The sequence below is a fragment of the Leopardus geoffroyi genome, chromosome D2 (genome assembly GCF_018350155.1).
Source record: "Leopardus geoffroyi isolate Oge1 chromosome D2, O.geoffroyi_Oge1_pat1.0, whole genome shotgun sequence".
Taxonomy (NCBI): Eukaryota; Metazoa; Chordata; class Mammalia; order Carnivora; family Felidae; genus Leopardus; species Leopardus geoffroyi.
The window spans coordinates 69,960,870-69,980,659 of NC_059334.1; the positions used below are offsets into that span (position 1 = coordinate 69,960,870).

General features: G+C 46.6%; 1 protein-coding gene across 1 annotated transcript in view; it reads right to left on the reverse strand.

Moving 5' to 3' along the window:
- LOC123577311 (guanylate cyclase 2G-like) overlaps positions 1-19,790 on the reverse strand; it is a 56,754-nt gene that overhangs the window by 22,311 nt on the left and 14,653 nt on the right. The window contains 11 exon segments of the mRNA XM_045439396.1: positions 2,909-2,980; positions 3,503-3,607; positions 4,331-4,414; positions 6,606-6,743; positions 9,266-9,303; positions 9,306-9,428; positions 10,066-10,187; positions 11,320-11,455; positions 13,384-13,528; positions 14,958-15,143; positions 18,327-18,436. Coding sequence (XP_045295352.1) covers positions 2,909-2,980; positions 3,503-3,607; positions 4,331-4,414; positions 6,606-6,743; positions 9,266-9,303; positions 9,306-9,428; positions 10,066-10,187; positions 11,320-11,455; positions 13,384-13,528; positions 14,958-15,143; positions 18,327-18,436 — 1,259 coding nt within the window.

Here is a 19,790-nt window from a genome sequence, read left to right on the forward strand (position 1 = left end):
AGGTAAAATTACTTTTAATGATATATTTTACTTAGCCCAATGTATTTAAAAAACTTATTTCAATATGTAATCAATATAGAAATAGTGAGATATTTTTACTAATTCTTTGAATCTGGTGTGAATTTTACACTTTCCGCACACTTCAGTTGGAGCTACCTACGTTACCAGTGGTTAGTAGTCCCATGCAGCTGGTATTTTTTGGACAGTGCTAATTCATCCCATAGGACTGTTGGGGGAATAAATTTTTTGACTGTACATTTTTTTAGTACTAGTGATGGAGTTATCTGTGATAATAGCAACACTGTTGCTTCACCTAACAAATGATATTTGGCATATACCTATTAATGGGTAAGCACAGTGCTGAGCATATCTTAGTTCTCGCAACAACTCTACAAGATGGGGACTGTTGTTATCTTTATTTTATACACAGGGACACTGAGGCTCAAGGTAGGTAAGGTCACCTGGTCAGTAGTGGAAAGCCAGGGTTCAAACACCCAGGACAACTTCAATGCCACCTGCTCTCATCCTCTTAATCCATTAAGACTTCTCTTACTTAGAAATTGAAGTCCCATCCCTCACTCGAGAAGAGTATTATAATCTCCAAAGCTCCTTCCCAGGCTGGCTCCACTGGGTTGAACTCTTCAGCAACAGGACAATGAGCCAATTCTTCTGTGCCCTCCATGCCCAGAATTGGGTCTCAGTCAAATTAGGTGCTCAGTCAATATATGTCGGTTGACTTGAAAAGTCTGTGGCATCTCGGAATTTCTCTGGTACCTGGCATCGAGAGTGTTCTGGTCAAATAAACATCAGGAGAGGAATTGTTTTTATGATTGATATGTGATGGCCAGAAGCACAATCTGACGCACAGAGCTTGGCCCAGTGCCTGAGTCACCAATGGGAAATCTCTGAGAAGCTTTCATGAATTTTATGTTACTACTAGTCCCTTTCGAAGGAATTCTGGCAGAGTAATTGACCTTGAAGCGCCTAAATGTGCCTTGACTGAACTCATTATGACTTCCTTACACTGTCCCATAATGCGCACGCTCCATTTCAGAAGACAGCAATCCTTCTAAAGCAAGGTGTCCAGCTGTGTTTGGTTCCTCTGGCATGGAGCAGGGGATAGAGACTCAGTGACCTAAAAGGACTGATTAATACCAGGGAGACTTTCCTTTCAGAGTGCCATTATCACCTACCCTAGCATTTCTCCAGAGAAACTTTTGGGTTAACTCCTCTCAAAAACCAAATGCTGATGGAAAAAGCTAAATCTATTAGTTATTCGTATCTTACCTGGGGACAGCTAACTTACTCGTTTTCTCTTCATAACAAATATACATGATGTCATCTGTTTTGGCTGGGGCAGGAGACAGATCCCTGGAGTCTGGAATACTTCTCTGGGCTTGGTAGGAAGGGAAGAGAATGTGGGTGAAGGGAAGGAGAGAGGAGTCCAGGGTAGAAAAGGATGCCACATCAGATCCTATTTATAACTATCCCACCATTTAATTTTATATGTATATTTCCTAACTTTTTTTTTCTGTACCTAGATTTTATTCCATCTAGCGATAAAAACAAGTCCTTGTCTCCTTATGACAGTTCCCAGAGTAAGGCCAACCCTTAATAGATGTTCCATACAGTTTTACTAAAATAATGATAGTGGTGGCCCAAGGTTGTCCGGGAGGACCCAGTCATAGGCGATTTCAGTTTGTCTACCTTTCTTGATAATTACAATATTCCGGTTTCCACTAAAGCCCAGGAAACCGAAGTTTCACAAGGCCAGTAAGATTCAGCTTCTCCGAAATAAGGAGCAATCAAATCCTAGAGAAAAAAGAAAAAACCTCTTTGATATTAGTCAGGCCAACCTCATCTATTGAAAGCACATGGAAGCTGAGGTCCAGAGAGGGGAAGTGACTTTCCAAAGTCACTCACCAGTCACTACTGCATGAGGGCAGAGCTTATATTTCACCCTGTGTTCCTCACAACACCCAAGCCAAGTCTCAACCTAAAGGAGTCTGTTGGTTGATGAATGGACTGTTGATTGACAGATGATGGCCAGTCCCGTCCTGCTGCCCATGTGTCAGACTGAGGGACTTCCTCACCAAGACCCACTCCCAGGTTGTGGGCATAGTCCCCTCTGATGGTGAAAGCAGGCAGGGCAAGTTTCCAAAATGAGGCTGGATTTTAGCCCAGGGTGAGGAGGATAGACTTAACTGGCCCACCCTGACGTGCTGCTCCCCATACTCACCTTCCATCTGTGAAATGGAGCTATGATAGATCTGCCTCATATTTTGTTGTGAGAATTAAATAAGTTAACACACAAAGTGGTAGAAAGCGGGCAAAAATAATCACTAAATATACTTTAGCTACAAGGCCACAAGTACTGCGATTGCTACTATTATTACTTTTTTTTTTTTTTTAAACACCACAGCCCTCTTTGCCCAAAGGAAAGACTCTGCTGCCTGCTTTTACAGCTTCCAGATCTGCATCCATAGCCCACCTCTCAGGTCAAGAGCTTTGAGGTAATTGTGGCACCAATTCCCACTTTCTGGGGAAAGGAATCAAAAACTAGGCAGAAAGAAGGGGTATTGGGAATCTTCCTCCCCAGCTTGCTTCATGGCCTAGTCATTAGATTTTCTTCGGGGTAAAAAGTTCTACCCTGAAATGTAAATACTCTGCTCTTTGGGTACTGGATAAACCTCGCATCCCTTTCAACTTTAGTGTGCCTACTTGAAATCAAGGAGGGTGAAAAGAATGGAAAACCTGACTGAAGTGGTGAGTTTTAAGTGCAATCACTTTGAGGAGATCTGAGCAAGGTCAGAGTTTTCAGGAAAGATTACAGTTCAACTTCACCAAAAACACGGAACAACTCAAAAACGCTATGGTATTTGTTCCTTAAGTTTTATGCCATACTCACCTTGACAATGTCATATGCAAACGAGAGTTTGAATATCCAATCCATCTCATTCTCTGAGTTTCTCAAAACATCCTGAAAGACAGTTACTCAGATTATCACCATTGACTGAACCTGAAGCACAGGGAGTTTTGTGTGCTGAATGGTTTTGATTCTAATATGCTGGATGATTTTGACCAGAACCAATATAGCCACCTGAGGCAGAGTACTCTACAGCCAATACTCGAAATTTCCCAGGAGATATTATAACCTGACTCATTGTTAAGTCTGGAGTCTTATAAATACTTCCTTTTTCCAGACATAAAGCTGATGGTCACATACTATGGGTAGGAGGGGGTCCAGAAACACAATTCAGAAGTAGCAATAGTGTCTTAGGCAACGAAAACAGGCTCAGGCAATCTCCACCCAGAGCAAAGAAAAATTGACTGTTGGCAATTCCACTGCTAATTGTATCCCCTGTAGGCGGCCCAACAAGATAATGCAGGTCTTGCAATTAAACCAGAGAGGGACTGTTCTTGGATAAAGGGCAAAACATTGACGAGTTCTTTATTAGCTGCTATTAATCTAACCTGAAGTAAGGTTTACTAGTTCGCTTACCGTAAGACTCCCTCTTTTGCAATACTGGGTGACAATGCAGACATTGGGTGGTTCTGTGCAAGTGCCAAAGAAGGGGACAATGTTTTCGTGCCCTACTTCATATACCTGAAAATAATAATAATAGCTTATGATTGTAGTACGTCTTCTGTGCTGGGAACTCTGCTGTGTGCTTTACATACACTTAATTCTCACAAAGACCCTGTGAGAAAGGAACTCTGACTGTTCCCATTTACAGATGAGGAAACTGAGGCTCAACAGTAAAATAATGTGTTGAAGATCGTACAACTTATTAGTGGCAGAGCTGGGAGGTAAATCCAGGCAGTCTGCCTCTAGCAAATAAACCAGAGGAATGATCCAAGTCTAACCTTAGCCATGGGGATTAACTAAAACCACATCACAGCAAACAGACCTGGCCCTGCTTCCTGGTGCTCATGGCTGTCAATGCCACGGTGTCTGGGCCATGACAGGTCATAGATTTCGAGCAAGAAGTCAGACCCCATGAATCTGACTCCATCCAAGGAAAAGTTTCAAGAGAGGTGAACAATCCTCACAGACACAGAGGATGGAGAGGTGGAATGAAGGCCAGGGGGAATTTAAGAGAAAAGGGCAAGGCTGGAAGGGGTCCCAGATTTCAGGTGCCTAAAGGGTCTTAAGCCTAACGTCTGGGCTGTCAGGGGACGGGGGTAGTGGGCCAAGGTAAGGGAAGAAGCTTCCCATCATTGATCCTTTGGACTGGGGTGTTCCCAGATGGGAACAGGGAGCTGGCAGCAGAGAGCCAGAGATCAGCGCCACTTTCTTTCTCCCAGGGAGAGGGGGGAGGAGCCTCACCAGTCGGATTTCCTGCAGCACAGACGGCTTCCTGACTGAGACTTTTGCTTGGTCACCCACGTAGCAGATGGCCACATGGTTGCCCTGGAGCCAGAGACAAAGTGGAATGCTCTTAATCCAGGATGATCCAGAAAAGCTCTACTCAGAAAAAACTAGGAAGGGAAGCAGGAAAACCAGCAAGAAATCCACCTACAAAAGGGACATCAGAGTCCAGATCAGGCCAGGGTGGCACTGTGCTATGTGTAGGTGCTCAGCTAGCTTCTTAACACATAAGATCTCATTTCCCACGTATCATAGCCCTGCAAGACGGGCATGTTTCCGGGTGGGATCACTAAGGTTCAGTAACTTGTCCAAGGTCACACATTTGTAGGTGATACAGCCAGAATTTGAACATCTGACTCCAAGATTACACTCTATTACACAGTAATGTCCCATTTTCATTCAAAGGGATGGTGAGCTGAGGTCTTAAGAGTAAGCCTGGAGTCAGATACCTGGGTCAAGGCCATTTCTACTGCTTACGACCTTACTACTCTTACCTTACTTCTGCTTACCTCTTACTGCTTACAGCTTACTAACTTTGAACAAGGGATTTAACTTCTCCAAGCTTCCATTTCCTCATCTGTACCATGGAGATTAAAAAGGAAACTTATCTCATAGAGTTCTTACAACGGTTAAATCAGTTAAAATACGTAACACTGTTAACTCAATGCTTGGCACATATCAGGCTTTCAGGAAGTGGCATATCTCATTGCCATTACCTATTAAGTCTGCTTTAAGAGAGTCAATAAATTGCCACAAATCATCTGACAACCTGGGGAAATCTGCATAGAAAAAAAGATAGAATCTGGATACACAAGCCTCAGCACAATTTAAATGCCAGCCCAAGATCTCCCACTTTTAGTATGGGGTTAATTGCAAAAGACTCTGGTCTATGATGGGGGTTCCCAAGGAGGAAGGCACCCCGCGGGATAGAGGAGAGGGTTCTTGGAAGAGGTAATGCTAAGGCTGAACTCTGAAGGGCAAGAAGGTTCCAGAGGGGGTGGGGTAGGGGCAGCAGTCGTGGCATCGTCGAAGGTGAAAAACACACATGGCATAAGCAGTAAGACCGACTGGATAGTATAGGATTTCAGCCACGAACAACAATTTTTCTGAAAGTAGGCTGGGACTAGGCAATAGACAGCCTTGAACCCTTGTTAAAGAGTTTGGACACTACCATAAAGAGCTGGGGACCCCAGTGATGGTATTTGAGGGAGAAGAGAGCAAACATTTCAGGAAGATTAATCAATAGAGATATTCTGTGGCTTCCTGGTTGCCATCTCTAAATGGCTACTGGACCATTATACACAATTTTGTATGAATAAAGGTGCTCAGGGTTTTATGGATGATGATATTCAAGACAGTTTTTTTTGTAGGTCGAAAACCCAAGTAAACATTTAGAAAAATAAGTTCCGTTGCATGAGGAATGCTTTGGTTCCAATCTTCATGAAACCCAATTTAGAGCAAGGAACAAAATTTTCCTTGCTTGGAGCTTTTGGCCCCTGCTCTCCGGGACCTCCCAGATAATATTTTTTTTTTGTATATTTCAAACGCTATATATGAGATTTTTTTTTCATCACATATTTTTCACCCAGAGGACTTGAACTTCTAGAGGAGTGCTAAGCACAGGCAGCCATAACGGTCTGGGGAGTGGAAGAGAGGGTGAGAAAGGGCAGGCAGGAATTATGTCGCAGGCTCTGGTGGCTGTCCATGCTTATACTGCAGCAGCCAATTTGTCAGTGCTGAAGTGGTACCAAGTAATACATGTTCTACGAAGACACTGTCCAATAAGGTAGCCACTAGCCACATGAGGTTCCCCCCAAATTAAAATTATATAAAACTCAAAACCGGTTCCCCAGCACACTCACGTTTAATAGTCTTAGAACGGTACCATACTGGACCACGCAGATTTGGAATATTTTCCTCTTTATGGCAAGTTCTCTTGGACAGAGCTGAGTCTAGTCTAGAAGCCAGCGTAGGAATCACCTGGGAGCTTGTTAGGGAAAATGCAGAATCTCAGGCCCCACCCCAGACCCACTCAACAGCATCGGCTTTGTAACAAGAGCCCCGGTATTTCATGTACACATTGAAGTTTGAGACGCACCGCTCTGGAGCCACAAGAACACCCTGGCTTTTACTTGGAGTGTTCCCCTATTCACAATGCCCTGCCTGGCAGAAAGGACAGTGGACAGAGACACACACTACAACGTGCATGCAGTCACTTTGCCCTCAATAGTACCTGGTAAGGCCCTACAGGGGCATAAAAGACCTCTTCCACCTGCTGGCTCTTGACAAGGGAACTGGCATCCCCAGAAGTCATCACACTAGATGAGTTACTGTTGCTTCCTCTCGACACGGGCGTGCATCTCTGGGATGGCTGTAAAACACAACGCAACCCGATTGCTCTCCGTAGCACGACCAAGTACCGAAGAGAGTGTGCCTTTTATAGTTCAGGAAAATGGGCACCAAGGTCACGCAGTTAATAAGTGGGGAAAGTCAGGCCTTGAGTCCTGATCCCTCTGACCCAAAGTGTGAGTGTTTGGCTACTACATGAGTCACTCTTGTGTCTATACCACCACAGACAGTTGTCATGGATAAGGCTCTGGGGTCAGACGGCCCATATTCAAGTTCTGGCTCTGGCGCTTAATTCGATGTGTCTCCCGATGCCAGAATCCTCTTCTGAAATGAGCACCTAACCACATTACCTCTCTATTTAATAACCCCAGTGCCTCCCTAACACCTAGAGAATGTATTTAAAACAGAGGAATGCTGTTTTTCAAGCAGAGTCTTACCTGGAACCCTAATGTAGAAACCGGGCAGGACAGAGCAGAGCTGATTTGGTTGAAGAGGGAAGAAGGCTGAGTATTCTTCTCCATCACATCTCCACCCCCAATCTGTCATTCACCCCAGGACCAGACCAGTGAGCCCCAGAACCCCCAGGGACTTTGGAAACGACTTGCTAGTGAAGTCTGATCTGGTCCTAACGTGTTGGAGCTTCCTTGATTTTGGCTCCTCTAAGTCACCTTTATTTTTTGAAAGTCACAACTCATTTAGTGAATGAATAGTACATTCAAGAATACCACTAAAAAGAAATGAATAATACAAACTACAATTTTGAAAAGAAAGCCAATATAACAGGAACAACGCATACATAACATGAGAGAAATGTTTGATTTTGACCCATAATGCATTCCTTATCTTCACAGTTAATCTAAATGTCCGTGAGAACAAACCTATATACTTTGGTCTCACTTTAGTGCTTTTTTAAACAAGCACCAACATTCTAGAACACTTTTCTTTTGCTTTGAGATATTTAAGACTCATAAATCTGGTCAAATACGTAGATTCTTGTTATTCTCTTGATATCTTGAGTAGCATGTACTCCTGAGCAAGTACTCTCTGAAATTCTAAAATTACTGATCTTTAAAATTCATTTCAGGGGCGCCTGGGTGGCGCAGTCGGTTAAGCGTCCGACTTCAGCCGGGTCACGATCTCGCGGTCCGTGAGTTCGAGCCCCGCGTCGCGCTCTGGGCTGATGGCTCAGGGCCTGGAGCCTGTTTCCGATTCTGCGTCTCCCTCTCTCTCTGCCCCTCCCCCGTTCATGCTCTGTCTCTCTCTGTCCCAAAAATAAATAAACGTTGAAAAAAAAAAATTTTAAATTCATTTCAGTTGTAGGTTTTTAATAAATTGAGGTGAAAGCAAAATTTACTCCCTCCCTCTCCCTCTTCCCAGGAACAGAGAGCTCTTATTAAACTGCAGGAACTCGGGTGCCCGGGTGGCTCAGTCGGCAGGGCGTCCCAACTCTTGATTTCAGCTCAGTCATCGTCTCCCTGTTCGTAGGTTCGGGCCTTGCATCAGGCTCTGCGCTAACAGTGTGGAGCCTGATTGGGATTCACTCTCTCTCCCTCTCTCTCTGTCCTTCCCCTGTGATCTCTCTCTCTCTCTCTCTCTCTCTCTGTCTCAAAATAAATAAATAAACTTAAAAAATTGTTTAAAAAAACCTATAGAAACTTGAATCCGTCTTTCTAATCTAAAGAACATTTCTTACTAACATTTCTGGTAGGGCAATAAATCCTCCCAAATAACCAATGTATGCTTGCAAAGATTGCCCTGTTTAATATCAATAACAAAAAAAAGAAAAAAGAAAGAAAAGACACTTCAAAATTTCAAGCTAAAATACACTGAGTCATAAGATACAGTCATGGTAGTAGTTTTTGAGATTACGTAAATGTTACACCCTTATCAAACAATGTTATGTTTATTAAATGTAATAAATATACATTTATTTATTTAATGTATATTAAATAAATATTTAATATATTTATAAATATATAAATCCTGGCTCACCCTGCATTACTTCTCTCCTGGTCATCTCTAGCAAATCCCTCTTCCCAAATGTCACCTGCTTTCTGAAGACGCGGCTGAGACATTTACTCACTCCATTTATGGGGCTTCTGTCTCACCTTATAGACACCTCCGTGGGGCTCGCCTCCCTCAGAAGAGGTCATTGAGCAAATGATTCTTACTATATTCGTCATCAGCCGGTTAAAGGAGTTCATGTGGTTTTAAAAATAACGAAATGCTGCCGGGGAGACAGCTTTGATATTTGAGCAGGATATATGAGTCCTTACACCCACAGGGTAATAGAGCTGAAGGGAATCTTCGAGACCATCTGATCATTTATAAGGATTCAGAAGCTAAGGCCCAGAAATGACATTCCCAGGGATATTCATCAAGGAAGTGGGAGGCCCAGAGCCAGAATGTGGGGCTAAAGGGTCCGTTAAGTAGCCACTTTATAAATGAGTCAGCCTCGGCTTTCAGAAACTCCCAGATGAGGTCCCTTCCACAAATCACTAGCCGTGAGCAGGAAGTGGCTATCTGGGCCGGCTGTGGCCTCACCTTGTCTGGGGGCAGAATGGTGATGTCATCATAATTGATTGCCACCAAATGTCTTCCTTTTGCCTTTGCAATTTTCCCTTCTGAATCCTTAACCAAAGACCTATGATGACAGCTCCCAAGACAGTAATCAAGAGGGTCATAGCGAGGATCACAGCAGTCACGCCTGGAGGACAGGGACATGTCATCACTACAGCCTGCTGAAGAACAGAAGAGAGCACGTCCTGGCCCCAGCCTGGTCATGCCACACAGATGCCTCAAAGGCTATCCAGGCATGGGTCCAAGCGAGGATGTCCTGGGTCCACTCAGACTTGTCTCTCCCAAGAATTCTTTTCTGACCTCCCCTCTGGTTCCATGGCAGCTGCACCCACCTCCCCCTGTGGATAGAAACTTCCATTGTAGATAATGGGGTAACTTCTAGTACCACCACTACTGTTACTGAACGCTATGAGTTCTTAGAGTTGTTCTCTGTTATGATCCATCTAATTCCAGGAGCACCAGACAATACTCCCTTGTTCAGACTCTAACTCCTTAGAAATGAAGTCCCTGAGACTCGCATCCCGGGGGCCAGGTTTCCCTGGAGCTGAGGTTCTCTACAGGGGAGGCAGGTGATGTTGGAGATTTTTTGGGTGGCTACAACTAGAGAGCGTGGCTAGCCTGTAGCGGGTAGAGGCCTGGGATGCAGTTATTCAGTGCACAGGACACGTCCGCACACAAAGAGTAGCCTGCCCCAAACATCAACAGTGCCACCGCTGTTGAGATACCCTCCTGGGGAGAATCCCTACCTACCGCCTTCTCTGAGCGCCCGCACTGACCTGTAGAAGCAGGCGCCTTTCCACCGAGCTCATTGTCAAATCCACAGCTGGGTCTGTCTTCAGGAAGTGAGCCCTGGGGCCAAGAAAGAGTGGAGAGATTCCTCACGGGTCTTAAAAAAAAAAAAAAAAAAAAAAAAAAGACAATTATAAGTCAGTGCCCACTGCATATTTATTCTACTTTGTCACTACCTTAGGCAGAGCAGAAGCAACTGAAACATGCGCGTCATTTGCAAGAAGCAGGCCTTGGTCTCTTAATTCAAACATTTGGTGACCCATCCAGTTTTCACACCTCACCTAGACTCTTCAAACTCACCTGCAGATCATCTAATTCATGGAAGGGCACTATCATTCTGTTGCGGAGAAGAGCTGACTTAATCTTTTGATTGGAACCCTGTCACTTTTGATTTAAAAGTGATGTGCCAATGCTCCGGTGTTGCTGGGATTTTCTCCCGTGTGTGATGTAGACAAATCTTGTTACACAGCACCTTGACATTGCACACACCAAAACACCACCGCCTTCGTGGAGAATGCCTGTTCCTACAATACCGAGGATCTGTTTGTTACTGAGGATTATGATTATTTCATTTCCTGGGCCAGTTTGCTTTGGCACATTAAAATTCCATAAGGGTAGGGAGGGAGAAAAGTGTCAAATCAAATCTGGATTGGGGGTGGTGATGGTGGGGACAAGTAGCAATTCAATTAAGCTTTAGGTTTCCTTTTAGCTTTCTCGTTGATTTATAGCCGAGAGAACAAAAACAGATTTTTTTCCCCAGGGATTCCTGGGTACAGGAAGCCGGGATGGCACGCAGGTCCTGGTGTCCACAAAGCTGTCTGTTTGGGAATCAGGCCGCCTGGGTTGAGTGGGTTTGGCTGGCTGGGGACTCGACCCTGCAGGGGGTGCTGTGTTCCCCCACCCCTAGGGCAGGGCCTGTCCCTGAGATCGTGGGCTGTGGGACCTGCCTGGCTGCAAGAGGAGGCCTAGGTCCCCGTGGAGGTGCACTTGGGGGGGTGCTGTGTTCTAAACTAGGATCTGAAGTGGCTGAGCCACACCCACAAGCGAGGGCAAGATTATTTTAAAGGCCCAGAGTAGACCTTCACCTGAGTTCAGGAGCAACAGACAACCTGTGTGGTGCATTCTAGGAGCTGGATCCCAAACCGGCCTCCCGGCAGGACCCCCAGCCCCCGCCCCCTCCCAGGTCCCTTCCTGTAGCACCATCTAAACATAAAGATCCACCCCGGTACCTGATTACTTTCTGATCACTGTCATATTGAAGAAAAGGAAGAAAGCGGGACCCGTTTCTAGATTTCTGTAGAGCATAGATTGAGTAATCCACGTGCCTTTCTCCCTGGGAGTCCACAAACATGGGGCCAGTGATTCCTGGGAAGAGAGAAGATGCTTACGATGAGGGGGACAGAGGGGGGAGCATGTGGCTGGAAATGCCAGTCTGTCAGCTCAGATGAGCAGAAGCCCCGCCCAGCAGCCACCAAAAGCCAGCAGTGAGGTTCTTGTCCTTTCAGGAAATCTGAGACAGGGTCAAGGAGGAGCGTGAAAAAGGAAAGGTGGTTCAGAGTGGTCCCCTGGTGGGGCAGGGCACTTTGGGCAGGCAGATGTGTGTTGTTAGGCCTATGTTGGGGAGCCCATCCAGCATTAAAAAAACCAAACAACCCACAATCAGATGTGACAAAAGGGGGCAGATGGCCTGCCAGGCCCCCGGGGCATGAGTTTGCAAAGTTTGCTCTTAGCGAGCCTCTTCCCTCTTAGTTTTGGTTTGTGCTTGGTGTCAACATGATGCCCCGTCCTGGCGCAGGATATGCTCAACCCGACGCACAAAGGACATGTTAGAGATCCCAGGGCAGCAAAATACGGCTCTTCCATACCAGCGACTAGGACGTATGGTCTGACATAGGACTTATCGCAGCTTCGTTCCCACCGGGGAGAGGACACAAAATGACCATTTATTGAGCATCTGCTGTGTGCCCAGCACCGCAGGTCATGGTGATTTCCCATGACTAGCCCCAGCGGACCCTTCCGGGGAGGCACCACTCCTTAACAAGCAGAGGCTGGAGGCAGACTCTCCTGAGTTTCCAGGGCCAGGAAGAGGCAGGCCTGTTAGGCTCCAAGTGCCGTGTTCTCCCCAGGACCCCGCGCTGCCGGGCCGTGCGAACGCGTGCTGGCATCCTGAGTGTGAGGGCCGAGCCCAGCTCCCTGCTGAGGTTTGCAAAGAGAGTTGGCACAAATGCAACAACCCGAATTGCTGCCTTCAGTATGTACTTTGTTTATGACTCAACAAGGCGACGGGGGTTCATCTCCTAATTTGACCTCCTTGGCCAAGAGCCTCTTTTCTTTTTTTTTTTCTTTTTTTTATTTTTAAAAAAAAAATTTTTTTTTTTCAACGTTTATTTATTTTTTTGGGACAGAGAGAGACGGAGCATGAACGGGGGAGGGGCAGAGAGAGAGGGAGACACAGAATCAGAAACAGGCTCCAGGCTCTGAGCCATCAGCCCAGAGCCCGACTCGGGGCTCGAACTCACGGACCGCGAGATCGTGACCTGGCTGAAGTCGGACGCTTAACCGACTGCGCCACCCAGGCGCCCCCAAGAGCCTCTTTTCGATTGGTGTGAAGGCCCCTGGCACTCACTAGTTCTGTGGCTGTGGTCCCGCCACCGTGTGGCAGAAACGAATACGAGAAGCAGAGACAAATATCCTGATTCTGTCCAGGGCCAGTCCGATCAGGGGGTATTATCCCTGTCTTAGAATGAGAAACTGGAGTGCACTGAAAGGAGGTAGCCATTGTTGAGCACCCAGGGTGATTTGCTTCCCAGCCTATCCTCACCCCTGCGAGCAGAGCCAGACCGGGCAGTCCCATCATTAGAGGTCATTCTCGGGAATCAGGCCCAGCACGCCGGTCAGAGAGGGCACAGGATGGGAAGCATTGTGGAAGCAAGCCCATGAGGCAGTCCTCACAGACTTTGAGTTTCATTCTAGACAGATTCAGCTCAAAAGGAGCTGGCGGGAGAGACTTTGCGCGGTGGTGGCAGCTGGGGACGGTGGGGGGGGGGGATGATGTGCCCCCGAGGCCCCCTCCCCTGGTCCGGGCAGCCTTCTGGATAGACCTGGAAGAGTGGCCCGTGGAAGCCGGGAGGTTGAACCTCAACCAGCCCTTGAAGAAGAATCTCCCTAAGAAAGAGGGACCCTGTGACTCGGTGAGGCAAGCCTCCAGCCACAGCCCGGCTTCTCCGGGCCCTGCCCATGGGAGCAGCAGCAGGCCCCAGTCGAGGAAACCCAGCAGCGGGCAAGCCACTCACCCCGCAGTGCAGCACGACGGGAGTCTCTCAGGGTGCCCACCAGCTGCCGCCCGTCTCGGAAATCTCGCCCGGCCGCCACCAGCTCCCTCACCGTCTGGGCATAGAGCAGCACCGCGTCGCGAAGGTGGGCAGTGTAAGGGCTCACCTTCAGGGAGGGAGGCAAACGCAGGGAGGACTCTCTCTCTCTCTCTCTGTCCTCTTCACCTTGGAACACACCCGTGGTCCCCGCTGTCCCCCAGGGAGAGGAGGGCCCTCCACGTGCCTGGGCCTGTGCCATCAAATCCCATAGCACGGACCACACTTGGCCTCTTGGGGCCTCCTGGGCCCGGGGAGATCACGTGATCCTGCAGGTCAGGCACGGGTCTTTAGGCCACGGGTGGGAGGGAGTATGGTTTAATGGAAAGAGGGCAGATTTCAGAGCCAGGCTGGCCCTGCTGCTTTACTGGCTGTTGAGTCTTGGGGTAAGTTCCATAACCTCTCTGAATCTCTCTGAATCTCACCTCACCGATTTACAAAACGAGAAGGCCGCTGTCACGGTAATGATAAGGATAGTTAAATGAGGTAGAATAGGTATACTCCCATTCTCACTACCTGGAACATAGTAGGTCTTCAATACATGTTCTCTTCTATCCATTTGGTCAACAAAAATTTAAGTGCTGACTAGAGGCCAGGCAGGTTCTCCCTGGAGAACCGGGTACAGAGCTGACACTTAGTAGACGACTCCCCCAATATTTGTGAGTTGATCATCTTTTCTTTTGTGTGAGGATCCACAACGGGCCACCTTGTTCCTAATGGAATGCCTGTCATCAGTGACCCATCACCACCTTCAAGGTCAGCTCAGCCCCACCCTGGAAGTGGTTCCAGCCCTGGCCAATGGTGTCTCTATAAAGAATTCTCTGTGGGAATGAGACACTTTCCCCCATCATCCCACACATACAGAGACTACCACTGGCTGCTAATCTCTCTCCCGACCTTCTTCTCCCTGTTCCAGACCACCTACTTGCCTTGACCTGTCCTAGCTCCACATCTCTGATCCCTCCATTCTGGTTCCTGCTCCTGGCATCCTGCCGGGAAAGGAAATTGTTGAGGTTTGAGGTCCCACTGGTATCAGTTCTGCTAACTCCATGTTCTGTATTATTAGATACTCAAAACCACACCCCAGAGGCAGATGTCATTATGAGTCCCATTTTTCGGGGGGAGACACAGATGTGTAGAAGATTAAGCAATTCACCTCAAGGCCCACAGTCAGTAAATAACAGAATTGGGATAGGAGCCTAGGTCTCTGATTCCAAAGGCCACTGACCTCTCATCTCGTGACCTCTGTCCTCCTTTATGGTCCTGGGGTGCAGATTTCACAAGGCAGCATCAGGCTACTGTATATTTTGGACTGTTGAAGATGAGAAGGTGTGTGGCTGTGTGTGTGCACAGATGCATTTGCGTGCGTGTGTCTGTGTGTGTGTGTGTTAGGGGAGTGAGGCAAGCAGAGGGGAAATAGGAGGGAGACTCTCAGAGCCAAACACAAACATCCTTCAAGAAGGGGGCAGGGGCCTGTGCAGGAAGGCCCCACATCAGACCTGCTCGTCTGTGAATATGGAGCTGTGGAAGGGTGGTCCTCTCAGCCTTTGGTAGACTTGTTTTTGGAAGTCTTCACCTCCAGGGCCTTCTCCATAGGAGCCAAAGGCTGTGAGAAACACTGACTCATAGACCGTGGAGGAGTGCATCGCCTTCTGATTTGTCAATACCTGCTTCCCAAAACTGTCCTGAAACCCAATGAAATAAACATAGTCATTCTGTACGAAATACTCCTGTTCAACGGAACCGCATAAAGTCAACGTCAAATTTGAATCTCTTCACCGTGATCCTTGGAAACACAACTTTCAGGACAAAGTTTAGGCTCTAATTTATTAGGCGAGGGATAAGCCAAAGAAAACATAAACAGCTAGCATTTAATGAGCACACACTATGTGCAAAGCTCTTAACTTTTGCTTAATTACATCTCAGTGTTACACGGCAATAAGAACCTGAGGCCTGGAGAAAGGCAGGCCTTACTATGACTTCTGGCTCCACCAGCTAATGACTGCCACCTTGGACAGGTATACAGCCTTCCTGCCCTGGTTTTACTCACCTATCTAATATAATACAGACAGCGATAGCACTGCCTTGTGGGTTGCGTGAGGATTAAATGAGATAGTCCACGGAAGCTCCTGGCGCCCAGCTTGGTGTAAGTTAAGCCCTCAGTCAATGCTGGCTGTTATTACTGTATGTGGCCTGCACCCAGCCTTTGCACACTAAATGGATGGGAGATGTTCCAGGGGGCCTGGGAGCCCACCCATTTTCGAGCTAGCATTGAAAGAGTGGGAAGTAAGCCAAAAAAATAATAAATAAATAATAATAACTTACCTGGGGTGTCAAGACCTTAAGATGCAGAAACCTTACCTTCTAGCAATGGGTGGCAAAAAACTTGAAAAATTTAGGACTGCTGGGTTTTTTTGTAATATGATTTTTACTTCTTTAAATTGATAGATATAGATGATGTAGATATAGATAGATATAGATACAGATAGGTATATAATTTGTTGTCAAGTTAGCTAACATATAGTGTATATAGTGTGCTCTTGGCTTTGGGGGTAAATTCCCATGATTCATTGCTTACATACAACACCCAGCGCTCATCCCAACAAGTGCCCTCCTGAATGCCCATCACTCATTTTCCCCAACCCCTGGCCCCCCACCCCCATCAACCCTCAGTTTATTCTCTGTATTTAAGAGTCTCTTATGGTTTGCTTCTCTCTCTGTTTGTAACTTTTTTTTCCTTCCCTTCCCCCATCTTCTGTTAAGTTTCTCACATTCCACATATGAGTGAAAACATATGATATCTTTCTCTGTCTGACTTATTTCACTTAGCGTAATGCCCTCCAGCTCCATCCACGTTGTTGCAAATGGCAAGATTTCATTCTTTTTCATCGCCGAGAAGCATTCCATTGTGTGCATATATATATATATATATATATATATATATATATGAAGAGGTGATATATATATATCACCTTTTCATTATCCATTCATCAGGACTATTGATTCTCAATTTTCTTCTTATGGTTTAGGTGGTTTGTTATGATCATTATTATCTATATTATTACTATTATGAAATGAATGCCCACCCATTGCCTGTATATACATGAAAGACCACAAAATCTTCCCCGATTCCCCTATGGCTCCCTCCTGTCAGTTCCGCATGCGTGTGTATTTTACTTAAGTAGTATCACACTATAATGCTGTTCTGCACCTTGATTTGTCCCCCACTAAGCCTACACTGGGAATCTTTTTCTAGAATGGATTTATGCTATTCTTTTTTTTTTAGAGCAGCATGAATTCAACTGCATGGACGTTGTGTGGTGTGTTTTTACTTCTATATGATTTCTGCCACTACGAGCCAGCTGGAATGTGATCATCAAGGTTTGGGGAAAAAGCAGCAAGGGTGTTGAAGGGCTTCTCTGTCAATACCGAGACCTGGCCCAGCATCTCCTCATCTGTCTGAAGGCAGAGGGGACAGAAATGAAGAGAAAGGGGTGGCCAGCAGTGACAAGGGAAGGTGGGAGGATGTTCTGGGAAGTCTGGCATATGTGTAGAATTCCAACTGGCTGCCCAGAGAGATCTGAGACACTTCAGGCAATCGAAAATACTCTTGATAAAGAGATAAAAGAAATCTGGAACATTATTATACGTTTTTCTTTACTCCCTTTTGCCCTATTTCAGCTCATGATTGTATAAAACAAGCTCATTTTAGAAAGATAAAACTGCTATAAAAATGATACAGTGTGTCCATAGCTAAGAGCAAGTGGCCTGTTAGTGTGGTGTGGTGATTAAATTGTACAGCCCACTGGCTTTAAATACTAGCTCTTGGGGCGCCTGGGTGGCTCAGTTGGTTAAGCGTCCGACTTCGGCTCAGGTCATGATCTCACAGTCCGTGAGTTCAAGCCCCGCGTCAGGCTCTGTGCTGACAGCTCAGAGCCTGGAGCCTGTTTCCGATTCTGTGTCTCCCTCTCTCTCTGCCCCTCCCCTGTTCATGCTCTGTCTCTCTCTGTCTCAAACATAAATAAACGTTAAAAAAAAATTTAAATACTAGCTCTCTCTCCTACCAGTCACGTGGCCTCTGGTAAGTTATTTCAGCTTTCAGGATCTCAGTTTCCTCATCTACAAGTTCTATGAGTCCTCATCCATGAGTCCACAGAGGACCCATAAAAAGTAGCCCTCCATGGGGTGGTGTGAGCTGAAATGGGTTTTATTAGTATGTCAAGTACTCGCGGTGGGGCCTGGCATTCAGTAAACACTCCATAAGGCAGAGCTATCGGGGCAAAGAGCTCAGTCCCAGTGTCCACAAGACCCAATTTGGAAGACCAGCTATTCCCCTCAAGAGCTCTGAGCTCTTGGGTAGAGTATCTTAGTTAGCTCAGCCTCTGTTTTTTTTTGTCTGGAATGCTAGTGACATCCACCTTACGAGACTGTTGGAAAAAAGAGAGCCATGATGCATGTAAATTATGCATGGAATAGCTGTCTCACGGGACCCTTGGGAGTGTTGAGAGCAATGAGGCAAGTAATATGTACTTCCTCCTCCTTAGAGGAGGTACATGGTACGTTTTAGCCATCCCGACCATTACCGAATGAACCAAACCACCTAAGAATTGTCTAATGGGACCAGTATGTTGGCCTTTTGAAGCTTTTCCTAGGGCTCCACCAGAGACCTCTCACCTACTGTGCGGAAGAACTCTGGGTAAATTCTTTCAGCTCAGTTTCAGGGTCCTGATCCTACAATGAGAACACGAGGGCGCCCGCCTCATGGGATAGTAGTGAGTACTCAGTGAGCTGATGCATCTGGTGCATAGCAAGTGCTCCTTGCTTGCTACTTCTTACTGTGGGAACCACAGAGGGCTCATGAGCACCACCTCCAACTGCTGCAAAACAATGAAGACAAATTCTCCTGTGTTGAGCCCCAGGTTCTCTGCAGCCAGCAGCATAATTTTTGCATCCTCTGAGCTGCCGATTAAGATGATAACTAAGAAGAGAAAACAAAGTCGGCCAGTTGTACATGTTCACATGCACATGTGCCCACACTACACACGCACACGCACACGCACACACACACACACGCACACACTTTGTAAAGTCCAGCTTGAAACCACTCCAAATGAGCCAATGAGACGTGGACTTTTTCTTTCCTTGAGCATGCTTTAGGAAATAGGAAAGCCCAGACTATTCCCAGCATGTACACTTCTGGAACCACACGAGCAGTACATAAGCTGGTGTCACAAAAGTCCTCACTGCGCTCTCTCCCAAAGTACAAGCCAAAAGAAAGTTGTGACCACTTCCTGGGCTCTCGTTTCTTCACATAATTCACTCAGCAACAGATCTGGCTTGTGACTCATCAGCCACACAGCAATTAGGAGGAGTTCACAGAAGACCCAGAACCAGGAGCGTTCAGACCTTCTGACTTTGGATGGGCGGGGGGCGGGGGGGGGGGAGACAGGAAGCAGAGGTCACGGTGCTTTTATTCCGTCCAAACACATCAGCATGCATTTTAACACCCAAATGAAGTAGTGACTTATTTTTTCAAAGGAGGCAAATGATAATCTGCTTATTTGAGTCCCAGTTGTGTGTCAGGCACTGTACTACAGACAGGATACAGCAGTGAGCAAGAGAGAAGGCCCCTGCCTTCAGGGAGCTGACAGCCACAAGGCATGCAAGTGAAGAGATTACGGAGAGCATTTAAGATTCTAATTCGTGAGGGAGGAAGGATGCTCTCATACTGATGTGGGTGAGGTGGTGGTGGGAGGGGGGACTGCTCCAGGTCAGGTAGTCTGAAAAGGCTCCTTGGAGCAAGTGGGCTCTGGGCTGAGTCTGGAAGGAGAAGAGGAAGCTATGTATCCACAGAAAGAGGGCCGGGTGGGGTGGGGTGGGATTGCAGGTAGCACTCCAGGCCAAGGGATCAGCACGTCCCCAAGTCCCAAGACCGTAAAGGCCATAAGGGCTTAGTTTATTGGAAGAACAGAAAGGAGTCAGTTACTAATTCATGCTAGAAAGCAGAGCCTCATAAGTACCATGACAAAAATAATTGCTATCACACGCTGACCAGTTATTGTGTTCAGCACTTCACAGGCATGACTTCATTTAATCCTCACCATTCTGTGAGGTAGCTAAGATAATTGTCTCCGTCTTACCAGAGGCACAGAGAGGTTAATGTACTCGCTCAAGAGCACACAGCTAGAAAGTGTCAGAGGCTGGTTTCAAACCTAGAGCTTTCTATCTCCACAGCCCATCTCTAAACGATAACCCAAATGCAAAGACCCAGCCCATCTGGAAGATGCTTCCAGAACTGGCTCTGTGCATCATAACACTATAGCATCAGGGAT